The sequence below is a fragment of the Manis pentadactyla genome, chromosome 1 (genome assembly GCF_030020395.1).
Source record: "Manis pentadactyla isolate mManPen7 chromosome 1, mManPen7.hap1, whole genome shotgun sequence".
NCBI lineage: Eukaryota > Metazoa > Chordata > Mammalia > Pholidota > Manidae > Manis > Manis pentadactyla.
The window spans coordinates 127,031,178-127,053,939 of NC_080019.1; the positions used below are offsets into that span (position 1 = coordinate 127,031,178).

The following is a 22,762-nucleotide window of genomic DNA, read 5'->3' on the forward strand; positions in this document are numbered from 1 at the left end:
TTTTGGAGTGACTCATTGATTTCGTGTTTATGGAATGACTTTCAGTGCAGTAAGTATGCTTTCAGTACTGTCTTCATTTTAAAATATTATCTCTGTGTTTAAAAGAGTCCACATTCAGACTTTAAAGTTTTGCAACAGATTTCATATTTTATGCATCTCTCTGTCTATTCCAAAATCCCTCATGGTAGATAACGACCAAGAACATACCTTTAGTTGAAATAGTCATATTCACTTGTACTAATAAAATCTTATCTGAGTTTCCCATATATCTGTAAATAAATTAAATTACCAAAATTCTTTGGACAGCAAATTCTCATACCTTATTTATCAACTTATTTCACCAAACCTAGACTCTCTTACTTTTGAATATGTTGGTTAGACAGACTTGTATTTTAACCAAAAGCAGAAAAAAACACTTCAATTTTATCAGTAGCTATAGTGAATAAAGTAATTTCAGAATAAGGAGAACCAGAGAAAGGCCCTATGGTATAATGGCAGAGCTCAGTTGTGTTCATTTCAACACAGAATGCACAGATACAGATTGAAACCCTGATGCTCTGTAACACTCTCAGTTAAATGTGAAATCAAATTGTTTAATAACTTTTAAATTGTGACCAAAAAACTGACTTAGGGCAGTTGAAGTGAAAGTATGGTAACAAGACTTAGCACATGTGATTCTGAGATGGTCGAGTTTCCGACTTCTGATTCACTTTCAGCTTCTGAGCTTAAGAGGGAACCAAGAAGCGAGTCAAAGTATAAAGTGATGGAAAAATAAACAAACAAACAAAAACACATCATAGAAGACAAAAGTGATATCATGACACCACATCATAAAACCCCTTCACTTTACTTGTAGCGAACTACTCAGGCATCCTTTCAGAGTCTGTTTATTCATATTATCCTAATATTTTTCTGTAGTAATTTTCTGGGCCTCTAACAATCTTAAGCAGTAAAACAGTCATGATGGGGCGGGGCACTTCAGAGAGATAAGCAGGGAGAAAGAAGTGATATCATTGGACAATAAGGGAGAAACCAAAAAAGCTATAAATAAAACATACCCCTAAAACATTAAAAGCTCAGAAATCTGGCACAATTTTCCAAAAGGTCAAAGATCCTATCACACTCAGCATGATCCCTGGGTATTTCATATGCTATGAAATATTTCATATATTATATACTATAAATAAGACCTTATATATTATATAGTATGAATATATTTCAGCATACTGTAATCGGTACTTAGAAAAAAGTTGTCTTCAGTTATTTAGGAAAACTAAATTATGACATTAATATAAAGGCAGCAAAGCAATTATATTTATAATATAGACACTATGACAAAATTTATGCAATTTTTAGATCGCATCTAAAGAGTTCATAACTGAAATATCCATTTATGGGTAAAAGCTCATCTGTCTTTCTACTACCTACAGCAGTGCTGGAGAAATGAGGTCTTAGAGTAAAATTAAATCATTTGATTTGTTTTTAAAATTATTAGCCATAAGTAGCTGGACATTTGTAGCACTTGACTACTGCCAAACTTAAATTCATGAATACTGTTTCCTGATTTAGTTCCAACAAGAAATATGTGGCAATTAGGTTATGGTTGAAAAGTCAGCATGCACATTGTGACATAACTGCCTGCATACTTGTGAATCAGGCAAGGAGAAGCCATGTCTCATGGGGAACCTCCCTGCAATGCCCCCTGCCAGGCTGGCCAAGACACTTTAGACACTGTGCACTATTTATACAAGTCAGCTCTAGGCAAGCTGGCAAGAGGAATGAGCCTCAAAAATAAAGGTGAACACTAGCAAAGAAATTGTGCAGTGAAAGCAGTTTATTGAATTTCTTTTCTCAAATACTAGTAACCTTGAAGCCAAAACAGGATAGCTGCATCTCTGTGTCCCTAAGTCCACAGGGCCAGGTGATGAGAAAGGCCACCACCTAAGTAAAGACAGCGTAGGATGCCCAAGACCCAAGCCGCTAAGGAAAATCTATAGAAAGCTTTGAATATTAACATGTGGCATATGTAAAGAGCTAAGTTTACAGCCACCTACTGAACACAGAACTTTGAAGATAAAATTATATTAGAAAATCAGTCCTCTGAGTCCTTTATAAGTATAGACTACAGAGCAAGTTAAAAGATTCTAATGTTCCATTTTTAAGGTAGTACTCACAAAACTTAAAGCCCATTGTGGTATTATCTTGATTTTCACAAATGTGTTATTTAAAAGAGTCCGTACATAAAACATACATTTTAAGCCATGATTTCCTATATTTTCTAAAAGCTATGCTTCATCCTTCAACATAGTTTCATCTAACTGCCTTGGCCTTATGTTTGCTAAGGAGTGTGCTCAATGCTTCCAACGGTTTCCCAAGCTGACCGCTTGGATTGTTATGCTCAGTAACGATTGTCTGTTCCTTCGTCAAGATCCTTAGTTTCTCTGTCATCTGGCTCACAGTGAATCAGTTTCTCTTTTAATATTAGACTTTGAATAAAGACCTACAAAAAGAGCTACAGTCTCAGGGAGATGATGATAAAAAGTAAAAGGAGAGAGTGTGTAGTGCTATTAGGCCCTCTCTGATGAATTTCATTAGGAATATTAATTGATTCCTCCTAGATCATGGATATTTGGGCCAATGCTTAATTTCATGTCTGTCTATTGAACAGGAAGAGAAGATAGGAATAACTGTAGTTCTAGGAATGGGTAAGAACAAATAAAAAGGATAGAGAACAACCAACCTTCATCCACAAATTTTCGTTGATTATTAACATGAGAAACTAACAGTGCAGGACATCAGATATAAAAAAAACAAAGACTTTTCTGTTCTCTTTCCTGGAAACATGGCATACCTTTCATCACCCCTCAGTGTACTTTGTAGCCATGGAAAGACTACCACTTTCATTCCTTTATCTGCCCATATGGAAAATCAGTGCATTTTACTTTTTCATTTTTTTACCTTAAACATTTAATTTAACATGGATGCTTAAAAGAAATAGTTATACGCATGCATTTCTATTATTTTTCTTTTACAAACTATTTTTATAGTTTGTATGAGTTGTTTGAACACACAATGTTCAAACAAAAGAAAGGGAGGGAGGGAGAGTAGGGAGGCAGAAAAGGAAAAAGCAACTTAGCAATTTGTGGAAAAGAACAAACAGACAAAATTTTGGCAGCAAAGTCCAGAGAAGATTTCAGACTAGGATACATTTAAAAATATGTGGAGTAGATATGAAGTGGTTGAGAATAAAAATAAAACAGATTAAGAAAAGTTAGCCATAGATTTCATGCTTTTATAGATCAATATAAATGATATGAAAAGATTGATCAGTTTCTTCTTTTGTCCCTCCCCCAAACTGTACACATTCTTAAAAAATGGACAATGCAAAAAAAAAGTGGGGGGGGGGGGGGAGGAAACAATGTATATCCAGTCCACTATTATTTTGATTTTAAACATTTTATACCATGAAATTCAGGACAAGGCCCCAGACTGATTTTTCAATTGTTCCCTGGCACAAGTCATCTATTTGGTAGAGATGTCTGTATCTGTTTTATTGTAAAAGGACCTAATTCAACATATAGATGACATTAATAGACTATATTTCAGGGTAAACAGAAACTAATGCAGTAAAAAATCCAAATAGTGAGAACATTGGAGTAATACATTAATGGCAAGTGAGGAATCCTTTTAAGCAAGAAAAGGTCATCTCCAAATGACCTCTAAGGGAAAACCATTGAGCTGAGATACCATATTTTTGATAGCAAAACAAATGTGTGATTCATTTTTAAAACTTACACTTTGTATAATAAACTTTGTAAGGAGATGCCACATCTTGAAGTCTCCTTGTAAGCTGATTTCAAATTGTTTGCATTATACATCTCATTTAGCTCATCATCTATTAGTGCCATTGAAAAAATGACAGCCGATTTTACATCCATAAGAAGGTGGTGAGTTCTTTTGGCTCATGACAGATGAGGTGGACCCGTGCCACATGCACCCGCACACGTTAAAGCCTTCCCAGCCAGCATTTTGCTTGCCAGTCTTACAGTCTGTGCTTTTTAGTAAAATAAAAAAGTTTCTTAAAACAGCACTTCTGAAGAATTGGAAAGCATTCTTGCTGTCTCAGAGGTTTGTTGACAATATTCTAGCATCAGCAATCTGTTCAGCATCCCCTGGGTTACACAATGCTCTTTTTTATGTAGCAATGAAGAGAACACTTTTCATGGGGTTCTGAAGTGCTAATCATACTCTACCTTTTAAACAAAGCTTGGTGAGGTTTCACTATCAGTCTTTCCTATTGACTTGCTGTTGATGTTTTTCTTTTAGCTTGATGTTTTTCTCCCAAAGTTCTTTTTGGCTGGATACTTATTTTAATGCTTTTTCTGGCTTGCCTTAAGAAGCTTTACCTCTTCAAACATTCTGGCTCAGAAGTTAAATAGGAACTTTGCTCTTTATTCATTTTCATATAATGTCTCCATCGCCGATTGACAAATTCTAAGGTATCCACTTTGAAGAAACCTGAATATAGTTGTAAAAACACTTGGAGTATACTTAAAATGTGCTGAATATGCCATTTCTCAGTGGAAAGTAGGCTTTAAAAATGATTTTCTTTTCTTGAATAAAAAGAATGACTTGAATACATCTAAATTGCTGTTAAATATGTTGAGCATACTGCCATCCATCATTGTGTCTTATTTTTCTGGTTGTCCTTACGTCTTGTTAGTTACTTTTAACCTTATAATAGGAAGAGCTTAAAAATAAATCAGGGAAAGGTTGACTAACATGGCCAAGAACACTCAGCCATTTAGTGTTTTGCCAGAATTAAACTTTAGACCAGGTGTTTCTACCATTAGGCACGGAATCCACCATTCAAAGGATCCCTACCCTTCACAAGCTTGCCTTCCCCAATAAAACAAGAAATCTATCCACGTGTTAAACAGAGGCAGATGGTATATGAAGAGAGGCTGGCTCTGAGCATAGGACCCTGCTAGCTCTGTGCCCTTGGGGAAGCGATCTATCTTTATGTTCCTCAGCTTGTTTCTCTGTAAAATAAAGAAAATAATAGTATCTGCTTTACAGAGTTCTAGTGAGTATTAGATAAAGTAACACATTTTAAGAGCTGAGACTGTTAAGTGTGTAACAAGTACTTGTTATTTTTAGTACTACTAATAATCACTGAGTAAATCCTAAAATCAAGTAAACAGAAAGAATACAGAAACTGGTAGGCAATAGTGCACCCTCCCTATGATGGGAGAAAACAAATGGGGTTGACTCACAGGGCAGGGATTCTTGGGGAGCTTTCCTGGGGGAGGTGAGGCACAGGGAAGCTTCTGAATTTGCCCCGTCTGGGTGCAGACCGGCTTCTGCCGGTTCCCCATCCCACTCCTCATACTCCCGTGTGACTGTGGGATAAGAAAGAGCACTTTGTGACAGACACACTCCAAGCACCCAACAATACCAATCACATTAAATAACTGACACACGTGTGAGAAAAAGAAGGGTAAAAATGAGCCTGGCTCCGAATTATGAGGTTTTCTTTTCTTATTCCAATGCTCCTTTATTTGGTGTCTCTTGAAGGCTCTTTATTAAAATTCTTATCAGTCTGGGAGACATTACTTAGTCTATTTCCTTCACTTTATCAGGAGGTCCTGAGGGATGGATCTGGGTCATTTTTCTGTTCTTCTGATACCTGGCATGTTTACTGGGACATTGTAGCTGTGAAGCAAATGCTTGTTGGGTGAGTGCAAAAATGAATAAGGTTATTACCCTGTTATTATTCATGGAGTTAACGGAAAGGGACCTGGACAGGCACCTGAGGAAGAGGTATGTTGGAAGTGGAGAAAGGGGCATAGAGAGCCATGGGCAAATTCTGCTCCTCAAAGCTGTAAACACTTATTGTTATTATTGTTATGTCCAGTTTCTTATTTCCTCTAGGACCAGTCTGATTTCTTTTAGTACCTCAGCACAATGGCTATATTCACAACTAATTATTACAAAATGATTTTTTCCCATCATACCACTGCCCTCACTATACATGCCCCAGAGAACAGTGTCCATTGAAAAGCCCAGAGGGTAGCGGTGAGCACAAGGGGGCACCCAGCCTCGTCCCCCGCAGGCCCCTTCCCTGGGGCATCATGTGTCAGCACCAGCTGGAGCAATGCGTTTTCAGATCCATGAGTTTTGTGACTTGAAAACTAAACACAGAACAGTTGTCCATCTTGGTTATTCTTTCAGGTAACTGTTTGCTAGACCTACCACGCAAACAGATCCTGGGCCCTGAGGAACTCCCAGGGCAGACTTATGATGCCACCCAGCAGTGCAACCTGACATTCGGGCCCGAGTACTCCGTGTGTCCGGGAATGGACGTCTGCGCGCGCCTCTGGTGCGCCGTGGTGCGCCAGGGCCAGATGGTGTGCCTGACCAAGAAGCTGCCAGCCGTGGAAGGGACGCCATGTGGGAAAGGGCGGATTTGCCTGCAGGGCAAGTGTGTGGACAAAACCAAGAAAAAGTATTATTCAGTAAGTGCTTTTCTTGTCACACAGTGCCTGGAGACCTGAGATCTGAAGTACACTCCTGTGACCCGTGTGGGCACTGTCACCAGGAGCCTTTATTTCCTAGTAAAATATTTTTCCTGGAGAGATCTATTTACAGCTTCCTCCTTTACCCTTGGTAGCCATTGTCAGTAATCAAAAACTGGAGAAAGGGCTGGCCTTAGCTACCCACATCCAGGTTTGTCCCGTCACACGTAGGTACTTAACCCAGACTCCATCACGAGGCTGCACGCAGGGCCCCCAAGTCACTGGAAGTTTACTTTCAAACTCCTCTCACTAAAGTTATCAGAATAGATTTATTTAAATTCAGTAAGGAAATAGTAGAGCTCATACATGGCGGTCATAACACTGGGTGACTCCAAACTGGTCGTATTTTCCCCTTAAAGCAAGTTAATCTAGCTTTAGGAGCTAATGTGACCTGTGGCTGCGCCAGGGAAACACCTCATCCCTCCTCATGTGCATGGTCCACCTGCAGGTCAGTAATTGCCCCCTTAATTGTCAAGGCCTAAGCAAGGCATTTGTTCACTCACAAGATTTTCGAAGTCCCTAGAACAGCATTGTCATGTGTGCGTTTCTGGAGTCACTCAGGACTGTCAGAAAACCATGCATTCTCAGACACCCAACAGGCAGCCAGAGGAGGTTCTGCGTGAGTTCCCTCAGCAAAGGAGTTAATAACATTTTTCCTTTTGGAAACTTCCAGCTTCCTGTTGCAATGTTTCCAGAGTGTAGACTTGGGGTGTCAACCCGGCTCCCCTTTCCCTGTGGTGTGTGTGCATGTGGTATGGGCTCACTTCTGTATCTGTGGCATTTGCTGTCTATAAAGTGAGACTCTAGTCCAATGAAGAATTAAGCCATGCCCAGGTCACATACATTTATGCGTGTGACAGAGGGTCTGTCACAGACGGGATGGGTGACGTCGACAAGGGACTGCAGGACTTCGTTGCTAAAGAGGGAGAAAAGGTGTCAATTACAATCAGCTAACAGCATCATGCAGAACCTTTGACTTGAGATATTTCATTAAAGGAGCAGGATCAGAGTGGACAAAAAGTTCAGTGTGATTCAGTGGTGACTAACAGAAATGTACAATTTCAGAAGGCCCAGAGAAGCCAGGAGTAATTTTTGCAGTATGCTCAGGACTGAGGGTGAAGTCCTCTAGTGTCAGGGGATGGTAGCAAGTAGAAAAGGAGAATTGCTTCGAATTGAAATCACATTGTAATTCCAGAGTGGCTAATACCTGTGATCATGTTAAATTCAGTGAAATTTAACTATATTTGTGATGAAGTTTCCACTGTGTCATTGAAGGCAAGTGATTTCCAATGTACATTTTGAATGTTTTCCTCCTTTTTGAGTTAAAATATCTCCTATTTTCTGTTTCAGACATCAAGCCATGGCAACTGGGGATCCTGGGGGTCCTGGGGCCAGTGTTCGCGCTCATGTGGGGGAGGAGTACAGTTTGCCTATCGCCACTGCAATAATCCTGCACCCAGAAACAGTGGCCGCTACTGCACAGGGAAGAGGGCCATCTACCGCTCCTGCAGTGTCATGCCCTGCCCACCTAATGGTACGCTGCTACCAAGTGTCAGCAACCGCCGTGTGTAATTTGTACTCTAGTAGTAATAAATAGGGGAGGCTGGGGAAAGAGTGTATTCATCTTGTACTTCGTGGTTCCACCCATGTGCAAATCACTAACACATGGGTGATTTTTAAATGATTATTATAACCAACTGAGTGAATATTCAGGGAGTAGGAAGAAAGTAATTTCTGTTTGCAATTCTGTGTAGATAAGAATCCTTCAACACTGGTGTGTGAAGAGGCTCTGAATAAAAAAATCATCTTCTCCTTAAAATTATTTAAATACACAAGAATATATCTTAAGTTCCAGAAGTGATATAGTAATAATTGATATGTTTGTTTTTCAGGTAAATCTTTTCGTCATGAGCAGTGTGAGGCCAAAAATGGGTATCAGTCTGATGCAAAAGGAGTCAAGACTTTTGTGGAATGGGTTCCCAAATACGCCGGCGTCCTGCTTGGGGATGTGTGTAAACTGACTTGCAGAGCTAAGGGCACCGGCTACTATGTGGTATTCTCTCCAAAGGTAACTGCTCACCTCCTGTCCAGAGACAGGACATGTCCTGGGTGGAAATTATTTGTTAGAATGAAACCCACAGATACCAAATATACACAGTCATTATTCGGAGGGTGGCTAGATTTCAGAGGGTTTTATTTTCATCTCTATCATGTCTGTATCTTTCAGACCTTATGTAATGAATAGAAATTATTTTGTAAACAGAAAAAGTAGATGTTTTAAAAACTATTTTTAAGAAATTGAACTCTCTGTCAAAGAAGGTGAGGTCTGACCTTAACTTCAAAATACCCAGGAAAACAGTTATCTCCAAGGTTCCCTTGTACAGGGGACTAAAAGCAAGAAAACTTTCTGTATTTTTATCATTTACTTAAGAATTCCTTTGGTGATTCATAAAGGTAGGTTTTAAGATCATCATCTCGACCCAGACTTTTACATTTTAAATGTCTTACAGCCTTAATATGAATCAATGTCCCTGTAGCTATCCACTTAATATATGCATGCAAAACTATCCCTTATTTTTCAGAGAAGGGCATTTTCTAAATTCCTAGCAATTTCATTTCTCACAGTCAATGTTATGCAGCAATTTAAAATACAGTTTAAACATTGTATTTAAAAAATACAGCAAGTTAAATTAAGTGCTACATGCAAAACCACCTCGGAACTGGCCTTCAGGTATTTATGACATATTATTGAAAAATAAGATCACCCAACTTAAGTAGTTTTCAAGATAGTTTTCTTTTTATTGCAAAATAATAATTTTCATTAAAAAAATAAAGAAATATAAAAACAAAACATCACCTGGAAATACCACCATCTGGGGAACTGTTAACCTATCAAGGTATACCCTACCTCAGTTTACAATCAAACACTGTGTGTAGAAGAGTTCTGTATATATACAAATACAAGTGTGTATGTTTATGTATATGATTGTATATGCCATTTATATGTATATGCACATACACAAACCCCAGAGTCCATACACATACTACTTAAAACTAGCTTTTTAAATATATGCTGATTTCCTTTAGTCAGAATATTTTCAGGCTCTTACAGTAAGTACTTTTCTCTGACTTCCCTAGACTCCTTTTTCTATGTTAATTTGTTTGTCTCTGTTTCAACATCTGATGGTTTGCCACACAATAGGGAATGCTTTCCAACCATTACAAGATTTTGAATGTCAGGTTTAGATTTTCAAATTTATTACTATAATAACAGTTATGCAACAAAGAAGGACCTCTCTGTCTTGAATGTGCTCATATTCTACTCTCCACACAAGTGAGAGTCCCACACACGAAGGGAGAAGATGGCTCTGTCAATGAAAACACAATACACCTGGAAACATGTCACACATACAGAAGTGGAGATGAGGACTTTGGGTCTCCCAACACGTTCAGAATTAAGCTCAAGAGAGAAAGTGCATACCCCAGATTTATCCCAGATCTTTCTGCTGGTATGTCAAGGGTTTTTTCAGTTAGATACTCGTGGAAACTATGATTTTTTGTTTATTTTTCAATGTACTATCTACTCCAGTCAAACTCAGAACTCACAAATGAGAACTTGCTGTTTACCAAAGATGCCAAGTACCTGTGCGCACGTTTTCCCCGCTGCTAATGTGGTCCTCATTATTCAGGTGACCGACGGAACTGAATGTAGGCCGTATAGCAATTCCATCTGCGTCCGCGGGAAGTGTGTACGAACTGGCTGTGATGGCATCATTGGCTCAAAGCTGCAGTATGACAAGTGTGGAGTGTGTGGAGGAGACAACTCCAGCTGTACAAAGATTGTTGGAACCTTCAATAAGAAAAGGTAATGTGATAGAACAATTGCCCCTGTTTTAACCAAGCGTTAGGCTCTTGCAAATTGATAAAGGAGGATTCGTGTTACATGGTAAGCTATCTGTGGGAGGAGGTCTAGCGTGGCTCTAGGAACACACTGGGAATATGAGAAGCAAAGGAAAGGAGGTGAAAGAACTCTAGTTGCCAAGTGGAAATGTGCGGTGCCTCTGGAGCAGATAAACTGCTCTGGCCATGAGGTCTTGCAGAGTGTGAAACTGAAAAGAAAAGTCTGTGACATTCCACGTTAGCAATATCGTGCAGACCCATTATTCCTGAAATGTGTTTTAGGAAAGATGGCTGGTTTCCATCTTTACTTCTTTTTACAAACAAATCCTCATTAGACTGCATTTTTCTTGAGAAAAACATTTCTCTTTGCAAAATGTAAGTTAATTGCAGTGGTGTAGACAACAATCCCATTTTAGAGTGAACTATCCTGGTTTATATCTACTTTGTAAAGAAATATATACAGTAATGTCTGCTTCCTGTTTCCTCTCATGGTCTCTGATTACATGTTTGCTTTAAGATATAAGTTTATAAAGTATCAATTTCCGGCATTAAATATTATCAGCTAGGATGGCTGAGTTGGCCAAAGAGTCTACTGGAATGCAGAATTGTTTCTCTTCTTTGCCAAACCACTTACCCTGAGCCTGGCCAAAAGCACCTGTGTTCTTAATATACATGCTGTGTTGTCTTAACTGGAGGGCAGTATACCAGCCAAGCTCACAATAAGGATTCATTAAAATAATTACATGCCACATTAATGTGAAAACTAGAAATCATCTTTGATATTATAAAAAATTGTATGACTGGAGAATTTATTCTGAGTTAATATGTATTACTAATCCTGTTTGCTAGTGGTGTAAGAGTATTCATCTGACTGTATTGGGTCAAACCCTGCATGTACCATTATATCCCACATTTTTATAGGTTTTAAAGGTACAAAATACCTTAGAAATGATCAAGTCTACCCATTCGTTTTACAAATGAGGAAACCTGGACTCTGAAAGTTTAGGACTTATCTAATTTTAGACAACTGATGAATGCCAAAGCAAAAGATATAACTGAGGTCATAGGATGAAAAAGCTATTTTATTTAAACATTTTTTAAAAGGAAAGAAGGACAGAAGAGAAATTCAAGAGCCAGATGAGAAGTAAAATTATTTTTTTTAAAACAATACCTTTTGTAGTACATGTTATATATTCTTCCTACATAAACTTATAAACTAGTTTTTAAAATGCCAAATTTAACATTTTCAATTTTTTGTATTGACAACCATAAAGACATCTGCATATTTGATGTCACATGAAAAAAATGAAGAAATTCATAATCTCAACAAATAGTGTACAGTATAACTGCTTGCAAATTAATTTAGCCAAGATCGTATAATGTGGTACTAATGACCTGTTCAAGTATTCCAAATAAATTACCATGGCCTTGTATAATTTATAAAAAAGAATACTGATCTTGGAGCTGCAATTTTTACTATTAAGCTCTGGTGCAGTAAATCACTAGCCATATTAACTTGGAAGAGTCACTAAATTTCTTTACCATAAGAATTCTTGAAAGTGGAATGAAAATAATAGTGATTATCTTGCAAATTAATATTGCTGTGAGGATCAAATGAGATAGTGCATATTCAAATATTTCTTCGAGCTGAAATCTCTTCACAAATATGACCATAATCTTAATTCCAACCCTCCCCCACTGACAATTTTCTCCACCTTAGTAAATGGCAACTCAGTCCTTCCTTGCCCAAAACTTTGAAGTCTTCTTTTGCTCCTCACTTTCTCTGACACTCCACATCCAAACCTCAGCAAATCCCACCAGTCCTGCTTCCAACGTATGTCCAGAGTCAGGTTCCTCCTCCCCACCATGAGCACCCAGTCCACTGATGATCATCTCTTCCTGAATCAATCTAGCAGCCTTCCCACCAGTCTCTCAGCCCTTGCCCTCACATTGTCTTCACAAAGTAAGGAGAGCTATTACCACTACTGAAATCAGATCATGGCATTCCTTGGCTCAACACTCTCCACTGGCTTACACCTCAGTATCCATTTCCAATACTGTTTCGTAACCAGCAAGGTGCTAAAAGCTTTCAGCCCTGCTCTGTGTCTCTTCTTCACCAGTCACTTGTTTTAATCTGCTCCCCTGACACCAGACTTCCCGACATTCATCAAACATGGCATGTAGGCAAGTGTGTGTAGTTTACTCTGCCTGGGACACTTTTCTGCAATCAATAAGCAATGCTTCCTCTAGAATTCCTTAGATCTCTGTGAAATGTCCCCTCAGATGATGGCTACTCAAAATGAATAGGAGGATCTCTTCCCCACCCCTGTCATATTCACCATTTCCTTTCTCTGCACTGTTTCTCCACAGCTCTTATCAATTGATAGTGTCACAGATTTTGTCTGGGGGGAATTGTGGGGGTCTGACTTCCCCCCACTAGAATGTCACTTCCACGACAGCATACGTAGTATTTATGAGTGAATGTATTCTTTCATGGCAGGCACTCTTCTTCGTGTCGTGGAGATAGTCCTGAACAAAGCAAGATTCCCTTGCCCTGCCAGCTGTACATCATAATAGTTATATGGAAACAACTGCATTCATTTATGGTAGCCAGAGAAGCTGATTATTGTCCAGAGTTCAGATGCTACCAAGCAGGGCATAAGAGAATGAATAAGGAGTACAAAAGGAATCAGGTTTTATTAAGGCACTAAGAAATCAAGGCACTAATCCTCATATGTAGAGCAACCCTGCCCAACAGCGTGAAGACCAGCTGCAGCGCCAACAGTCCCAAGTGATCCCAATGGAACAGGAATCTCAGCCAGGCTGTAAGGAATGAGCAGCTCAAAAAGCTCTCTTGCCTGACTCCCTTAGCCTTCATTCTTTATTTTCTTTACACCCGGTATCATTTAAATTCCGAAGGTAACCAGAACTTTTCATTTAACTTTTATAAAGTATGCCTGGCAAAGGTAAGGGTTGCACGCATAGGGACATGGTGAAAGGAGCACGAACAGGGCACAGAGAGGCCTGAATTTTAAGCCCAGCGCTGCCACTAGTTAGCTCTGGAGTCAAGTACTTCACCATGTCCCCACTTTATCTGCTTTTATGTAAGGTGAGCTATCACCTCCAACAGCCCTCCTGGCTTTGTTTGAAGCCACTGTAAGATTTTATATTATCTCTTGATATCAGAAACATTGACAAAAAAAAAAGTCCTGTAAGAAAGTCTAATCCAGAATGTATTACAAAGTAAAAATAATGAATCAAGTTGAATGGATAAGCAACTCTGTCACCATCACATCTTCTCATTTCAACAAGGTAGGAAGCTCTGACACTTGTCCACCAGTCCCTGTAGATTGGATGCCCAATACATAGGGGACTTCCCTTCAGGGGAGCCTTATCCTGTTTAGAGGAATTGCTCGAATGGGAAAAACACCGTTGGATTTTCAGTGTGTGAATCAGTTGTCCCCTATTTGAATAAGAATTTGAGAGTAGATAATTAAATTTGACACACATCAGTCAAATTGCATAGGCAATTTATTTATTTCTGTTCAAATAACTAGGAAGGTAAAACATATGGAAACCATATTATGAAATCACTTATAGAGGCAAAGATTTTCACAAAAGATGACTCCTTTCTAGTATAGTCCCTTGGAGCTTAATTAGCATTTCTGTCCTAGCATTTTCCACAAGCTCTGAATATTAGAGATATTTATGCCTTTACCTGTTTTCCTGAGCACATGATGGGTCATTGGTGACCTATCTTATTTCTCCCCCACCATAAGCCTCACTCAATCTATCATAATGCTACCTGAACACTAAACGTTCAGAGAAATTTGCTAAGGCATTAAAGATTCATTTTTTTCTTTTGATGTAATTAACAGGCTATGGTCACCCATTTATGGAATTTTATGTTCCATTTACATGTCCTGGCCCGGAAATTGAGAGTTCTGGTAGAAATGGAAGCAGAGCCTTTACTCTGTCCCTAGTTCAATAAACAATGAAATCTGTGGTTCCCCACCTTGTCTGCAGATTTTGAACATGAAGGACTCTAAAAGCGCTGCTGCCTATCCCCCCTCCTGCAAGATGGGGATTTAATTGGTCTGGGGTCTAGGGATTTAAATCTTTACAAGATTTCCATGTGATTCTAATATACAAGCAAGTTTGAGAGGCATTAAAGATTTCTATGAGATTAAGGGCAGATTTTTGTTAGTCTCTGTTTCATGTATATCCCACTTTATGCCAGAAAGAACATAAAGTAGCTTTTGTAAAGATGATAGGATTTGACAGGGCTGTGTAATGTGTTTATAAATCTTCAAATAAAATTAGTGTAAATTTTTATAACAAAGGCAGGTTGCTAATATCATCCTAACTTTGAACATCACAATAAAAATGTACACAGTCTGATAGTCTAGCTGCAGTTTTATTTTGTTATAAGAAAGTTTTTGAAGCCAATTTTAACCTAATCTCTTAAATACATTAAACTTTTGTTAAGGTAAGACTTTGAGAGAATTTCTATTTGTTTATCCATTGATTTATCCATTTGCTAAGTGTTCATTAATCTTTCCTTCTCCCTCCCTCCCTCTCTCTCTGCTCCCTCTCCCCTGTGGACATTCCTGCTTGCAGTAAGGGTTACACTGACGTTGTGAGGATCCCTGAAGGGGCAACCCACATAAAAGTCCGACAGTTCAAAGCCAAAGACCAGACTAGATTCACGGCCTACTTAGCCCTGAAAAAGAAAAACGGTGAGTACCTTATCAATGGAAAGTACATGATCTCCACTTCAGAAACCATCATTGACATCAACGGAACAGTCATGAATTACAGCGGTTGGAGCCACAGGGATGACTTCCTGCACGGCATGGGCTACTCAGCCACGAAGGAAATTCTAATAGTGCAGATTCTGGCAACAGACCCAACTAAAGCGTTAGACGTCCGCTACAGCTTTTTTGTTCCCAAGATGTCCACTCAAAAAACTAACTCGGTCACCAGCCATAGCAGCAACAAAGTGGGACCGCACACTGCGCAGCTGCAGTGGGTGACGGGCCCATGGCTCGCCTGTTCTAGGACCTGTGACACAGGCTGGCACACCAGGACGGTGCAGTGCCAGGATGGGAACCGGAAGTTAGCAAAGGGCTGTCTTCTCTCTCAGAGGCCATCTGCATTCAAGCAGTGTTCGCTGAAGAAATGTTAGCCTGTGGTTATGACCTAATGCAGAGGTACCTGCATGAGTCATCACCGATCAGTCGTGATGAAGGGTGGTGATCCATCTTGTGATCAAGAGCTCTACCTAAAGCACAGAAAGTCGCGTTTCAGTGTCACTGGCAACAGGAGTCCAATTACGGGCAGAATCTGCCCTCTGCGACCAAAAGGAGATGTGCACTGCTTCGTGTGACACTGGTGACCTTGGGATACAGAAACACTTGGGAGTTACTGAGCATCCCCTGGACCTACACAAATGCAAAATGACTGATGAATGTAGAATCAGGGGACATTTGAAGATAGCAGAACAACAGTCTCCCCCTTGTCACCTACCTCTTATAGAATGTCTTCAAAGGCATCGTAGTCATTTTCACCCCTAAGGCACACTAGCGTTATTTTTACTGTTTGTAAATACATTCTCCCTTGGTATGTCACTTTATATCATTCGGTTCTATTAATATGTATATATATATATATATGTGTGTGTGTGTGTGTATATATGTGTGTGTATATCTATATATATACACACACACATCTATATATATATATATACATATATATATATATTCTATAAAAAGTGTTTGACCAAAGTAGGTCTGCAACTATTTAAACTTCTTCCAGTTTCCGGAAAGAGCTGTGGATGTTTTACTGGAAATTAAGACCGTGCTGCTGTTTTCATAAGATTCAGTATACTTTCAGACAACAGAGGATAAAATTTTAGTCAAAAACCATTTTCACAGCAAGCATTTTCTGAGAAATTTTGAAAAGAAAAAGGATCTCATTTTTTATATTTACTTAATTGTTTGACTGCCTGTATTTTTTCGGGCAACCAGCCAAATTAATGAGTGATTAGAATGTAGAAGTAGAGTTTGTGTGTGGGTATGTTACCAGTATTCAAGAGTCTAAAAATTGTTTCCTTGTGTTAGAATTTAAAAGGAAAAAAAAACATACTTCACCATATTTTCCATTTGTATTTTCACAACCGCTTTCCCTTTCTACGCCTTCCATCTGATATCTTACAATGTATAATATACATACAGAACACACATTTTTCTAAATCACATTCAACATCTTCAACACTGGTATACCTCTTACCAGCAAGCCTTTAAAATGCATTTTTTTTTCACTTGTTAGTTTGTTTTGTTCTAGGGTTCTGTAAGACCTTCAATGTCTTGTACTTCTTGTTGACTTAGTTTAATAGGAATATTAAAGATCATTTAGGAATTAGCCACATCTAGACGTGGTTTTCACTAATGGGCTAGTGCAAAAAAAATGTTGTTAATATTAAGAAGACTGTTTCCACACCATAAAGGCAATAATTCCTTGCATTGTTTGTTTTTTTTAAAATCCAAGGACACTCATACTGTACTTAACATTTTTCCCAATTGGAAGGATTTGGTTATACCAGTAAGTGTTTGAGTAATGAAATGTGATTATTTTTGAGCAGCTTGTTGCTTTAATGTTCATATTCCGTCTAGGTATTTTCTAAGTTTGAATAGTTAGACTTGGAAAATTTTTACAGTCACATGCATTCAAATCTTTATTTAAACAGTAAATTGTATCCCTCTAACTTGATAACTAGAAAATCAAAGGTATTTCATTTCATTGAGATTTTTGTGTGTGTGAAATATCACAAAGTCAATTGTTGTTGAAATTTTTATATATAATCCTTACCAAATGTGCCTATTGTTAAAGATTTGCATATAAGGATGTTAGGGGACCATTGTTTGAGTTCCCCTTAGGTCATGAGAGTTTATTTTTATTATAATATATTTTAACATACAGGAATTATGTAATTGATCTTACTATATCACATTCATTACAGTAAGCCAGGAAAACATGTCTCACTAAGTATTTTCTTGAGAATTTATTAGGTAAAACAAAGAATTGTTTTACAAAACTGGTAATCATCCTTTGGATTTTAAATAGACTTTGCTTTAGACGTGGTCATTTTTTTTCTTAAAAAAATCATCTGTTAGAGAAATGAAACCCATATAAGACTGGTAACCTATGTCTGATGGAGGTCACCAGATACCAGAAGCCAGAAACAAAGCTATTCAAATCACTCAGAAAAAAGTTTTAAATCACACCAACAATTTGACTGTGCAGAGAGAATTAATGGTGAGGCCAATATTACTTTTTCCAATATCTGAAATAATTTTAATTAAGTAATTCAAATATTTAAAAAATATTTTTACCTTTTCTGGTTATATTCACAGCAACATTAAAAAATAATTGAAGCACAAACTTGATTATCTCCTACTCTGCTTCTCCATATCATACTCATAGATTTTTTTAAATATGATTTATCAATGATTCATTTTCCCTCAAACAATGAAGTTTTATACTTCTCATTGAAGCAAACAATACTGGAGAGTATAAAATAAATGAATTAACCACTATTCCATGGTTTCAAGGAGCTTTTTTTAGTTTTTTCATATGAGTATATCAATAAATTGACCAATGAATATATGTCTACATTCCTGAGAAAAATGATATGGAATGAAAACTGAAATTCAGAGAAATGGAGTGTTGAGTAAATATAAAGAATGATAAAGAAATGAAAAATCCTCTATAATGCAATCTAATTCAGTCCAGATTGACTTTGAACTGTAGTTGTACCTTTCCATAGTTGCATTTTGTATAAGGCATCTAGAGTTCATGATGCTAGTGGTTACTTCCTCAAAAAAAAGTTTGTCTGAAAATGCTCAGGTTAGTAAGAATCTAATCTCACACAACTAAACACTCCAAATTAAGTTTAAGTAAATACAGAGAGTCCAAAAGGAAATAGCATTTATTTCTTCTAGAAAAGAAAATGCAAAATTAAGCCCTGCATTATTTAGAAGTTTAAGGGTAGTGTTTTAATTTGTTCAACAAATTCAACTTCCTTTGCCTTCCTGTGGAAACAGTTTTATCCATTAAACTAAGAATTAAGGGATTAATCACAAACAAAAAGTTGCAGCACTGAAAAAAAATGACTTACTGTTTTTGCAACTGGTATGTGTATTTGTGTGATAAAATTATTTATTCTTATTTAACAAAGATATGTGCAAATTCTTTATTTAAAATGTTTTGCTGTTGTCCTACTTTTTAATTTATGCTTCATGTTTGTGTATAAAGTACACTTTGTGAGTTTACATAATATACGGCACTGGTTGCTTTTGTATTTTTTAATAGAAAGCTTTCAGCAAGGAACAGGTATACATATATGTATATGTATGTGTGTGTGTACATATATATATATGTATGTATTCCTCACATATCTTTATTCTGATACTACTTTCTTTTCCAAGGAAGTTTCTAACTGAATTTTTCATGACTAGTAGTGTTCATTACTTCTAGTTACATTAGGTCTATTTGAGTTTCATTAATACTAATTTTTCCAAGTCACAGATGAGAAAAACACTTAAGCAACTAAGATCCAAGTTTTAAACTTGGGTATATAGATAACCTGGACGCTTCCCATAGATGCTGAGAAAGAATTAAGAATCAAGTGCATTCACTTCACTGATAAACTTGGACAAGGAGATGCTGATGTACTGTATGAAAGCTGTGCACATACAACCTCCAAGTGATAGAAATGAAAATAAAACCAAATATTGTCTTTTGCTGCTTTAGAAACACTTCTTAAAATTAATTATTACTTAGTCTTTCATGTATGTAGGATTCTATACAAGGGAGTAAACACGTTTGATTAAAATGATTCAAGTGTTAAGAGTCATATCTATTTCTACAAATACGGTATCTCCACTGAGTGACTTTCTACTAATAATAAATGTCATGGAGTCATAAGACCTGGGACAGGGAGGGACACCTTGGTTCACATCAGCTTGCCTCTGACTATAAATCCAGTCTGATCACAAAATTAAAGCAAAGCACCCTTGGACACACAATTGACTGGATCTCTCTCTGGTTCTGATGTTTCTCCTGTTGGCTCCTTCCTTATTAACAAGGTCATTGTAATGGTTTTGATGAGGACAGCAACTGGATTCAAAGAAGCTCAGTACTTGTGCTATGACTTAGAGTTCATTGTTTATGAAATAAGATTGAATTTAATAATTACCAAATGTTGTTAATACTTTGTGGCTGAGTGTGAAATCTCATTGGCATGATTGATGAATATAACTAATCTATTTATAATTAAACTTGAAACCATAAAAATACCTTATCATTCTTACGATGTCTAACCTACAAGATAAATGAACAACCATGAATACAGAAATGGTCATCCAAAGCTATAATGGAACCAAGTGCAGGGTCAAAATGACCTGTCATTTAGACCAACAGAAAAGGATCTTGTATGTTTTCTCTATTGTTTTTCTCATTTGCTAACAACCTGGAGTTTTAGATTGTTCAACAGGTAAATCAACTTAACAGACCAGCCCACTGAAAAAAAAAAAATCACAGTAGCCCCTCTTGCTAGCATGAACTACAGAAATGACTTCTCAAGTAATAGCCTGATAAAACATGAGTCTATAATGGCTAGCTGTGTTGTGATCAGTTAATGTTTGGGAGCATATTGAAATAGGAACCCCTGCATTAGTGAGACAAAGAATGGAAAACATGAGTCTATAATGGCTAGCTGTGTTGTGATCAGTTAATGTTTGGGAGCATATTGAAATAGGAACCCCTGCATTAGTGAGACAAAGAATGGAAATACACATGGTGTTAAGATCAGAAAAGCATCCAACCTGTCAAGTGTCTTTTGGATACCATAATTAATTCTCAATACATATTTTGTGCGAAAAATAAAGGCATATGTCATTAGAAGATGTTTGTTTTAAAAGAATATGACAGAAATGTACATATTAGTTAACCCAGTTAATTGCACTCTCCTAATAGACTAGCACTTAGCAGTAAGTTTGCTGTCTGTGTTCCTTACCCCAGAACTCCAACAACTGGTCCTTCTGGACTGCCAAGGGTCAAATGAAAAAACAGGCCCATCATCCTATAAGGCACTGCCCCATCAGAGTGGCCCAGTCTAACACAATGAGGAAAGCTGCAATTTGTAAATAAATGGGATTCTTTTTTTTTTTCATTTTCCTTTGGTACATTCAACGAAAGATTGCAATTCTTACTAACATGCTAACATCTTCAGTGATCAGCTGTCAAAATATGGTATTTCTGGGTTACTGTTTTATTCTACATGATTTTTCAATCTGTAAGAAAGAACTCTAAGTTTTTTGTCTGGGTACAACTTGATACTCAAAGTTTGGGAAATTGTATCTATTGGTCATTCTGATCAACAGTGTTTAGTGACATAAACTATATGTACATCGAGGATGTTTAAAGTGACATCAAAACTTGAATAGTGTCAGGCTGGAGTAGCAGACATTTAGATGAGAAATGTTTCATCCCTGACTAAGCCATCAGCATTCCTTTCAAGCAAACTTTTTTGTTTCCTATACACAAACTTTTGTGTGTATTTGGCCTGACTCTTGTAAGCTTTGCAATATTTTATGTTCATAAAGTAGCTACCTGGCTGCTGCATCTCAGTCTTCAGCACTTCACAACATACTAAGAAAACTTCAACCCACAGTGAGAGGATATTGAGAATAGAAGATCATACTGTTTGTGACTGTGTGAAGTTAGCCTTTTGATTAAGAAATATATATTGTCACTGGATGCCATACGTGGAGGAGCTAACAAATACCGCTTACATTTTAGTGGGATGTATTAGAGGAAGCCATGCACATGCTTTGTTAATAGACTGTAGATAACTAAACAGAGTGCAGAAATATCTTCAGGTTGAAGTAAGCAGTAGCACACACATTTGATTTCTACATTACGGTTTGTGAGTAAAGTCAGGTAATAAACCTAAGCAGGTTTAACTGAGATTTTTAAATCTTGAAACATGTCTTTAAGGTAAAGGAAAATGTCAAAGATTTACATACTGTACATAAGTGGCAAAATGTAAGCTGGTTATTACCCTCAATTTTCTGGAAGTGATGGCATTTTTCTGTAAATATAATACAGTGGAAAAACCAAAAATCTTGGAAAACCAAGACAGGTCTTGTTTAAAATATCTCTTCAGCTTTGGCAATTTTCAAACCTGAATCAGCTACTGAAAGCATTATTGTGTTATGTAGCCTGCATTCCACAACAATCCTGTTATTCAGGCAAACCACTTGAACCATCATTTGGGAACTGTACTGTAATATTTTTCATTGAGAAACAATATCCTATTTTGTAAAGCATTTCCTTATGTGTGACTTTAAACTGTAAAATTAAATATTGGCTTTATGGTTTCAATAGGCATAATAAATGTTAATTGAAAACCAGGTTAAAGTATTACTGCATATAATATGTTTTAGAGTTGGAAACTATTGTCCGTTTGTTTTTAATTCTCTCATATCAGCAGCAGCACCAAGCCCTAGGCTGTCTAGAATGTCTGCCATCCTTCATTCACTTTGGCATAGACAATTAATACTTTGTCTGTCTTAGTTTAAGTACTATGGAACTGTTTGCTTTAAGTCCTTCTTACCAGACTTTGACCCGTTGAGTCTGGTCTGGAATTGAAATTCTGTTGTTAAATTAGAAATAACAAGAAATATAATCTATCTGCTTCATCTTTACTTTTTTGAAAATGAACTTATTCTAGATAAAAAATTAAATAGTCAAGATAATAATGCATGCATTGAAATTCAAAAAGAATTGACATTTACTAGTAAAAGCTAACAAATATGAGGTATTAAGGTTTCTAAGGACATCAGCTCCTCTGAAACCTGAAATCCCTACTCTTTAGTGTACATTGAAAAATTGCACTTCTCTCTCAAGTAATATTTCAGAATCATTGTACTTTAAGTTTTCTTCTTGGTAGGGTGTATACATTTTAAATAAGCAATTCAAAACACCTCTACTTTTAAGAAGATGACATATAAAGTTAGTCATTGTAACATGGTTAAGATTTGTTGACCATCTCTGGGTCAGGCCCTGTGGTAAACACCTCACAAACTATCTCCCACATATTTCTCTCCATGACTTTTGTGAGGCTGGTCTTGAGATCCCAGTGTTACAAAGGACTATCACATCATAATCGTCGTTAATGGTCATTTAGCTGTTACCTAGTGCCAGGCACTGTTTTAAGC

General features: G+C 37.3%; 1 protein-coding gene across 2 annotated transcripts in view; it reads left to right on the forward strand.

Annotated features, from left to right (window-relative positions):
• Positions 1-19,837, forward strand: part of ADAMTS5 (ADAM metallopeptidase with thrombospondin type 1 motif 5) — a 43,000-nt gene extending 23,163 nt beyond the window's left edge. For both annotated transcript variants that reach the window (XM_036875140.2, XM_036875139.2), the window contains 5 exons: positions 6,235-6,518; positions 7,929-8,112; positions 8,471-8,646; positions 10,268-10,443; positions 15,099-19,837. In XM_036875140.2, coding sequence (XP_036731035.1) covers positions 6,235-6,518; positions 7,929-8,112; positions 8,471-8,646; positions 10,268-10,443; positions 15,099-15,666 — 1,388 coding nt within the window. In that variant the 3' untranslated portion in view covers positions 15,667-19,837. The remainder of the gene's footprint in view (positions 1-6,234; positions 6,519-7,928; positions 8,113-8,470; positions 8,647-10,267; positions 10,444-15,098) is intronic.
• Positions 19,838-22,762: the final 2,925 nt, after the last annotated feature.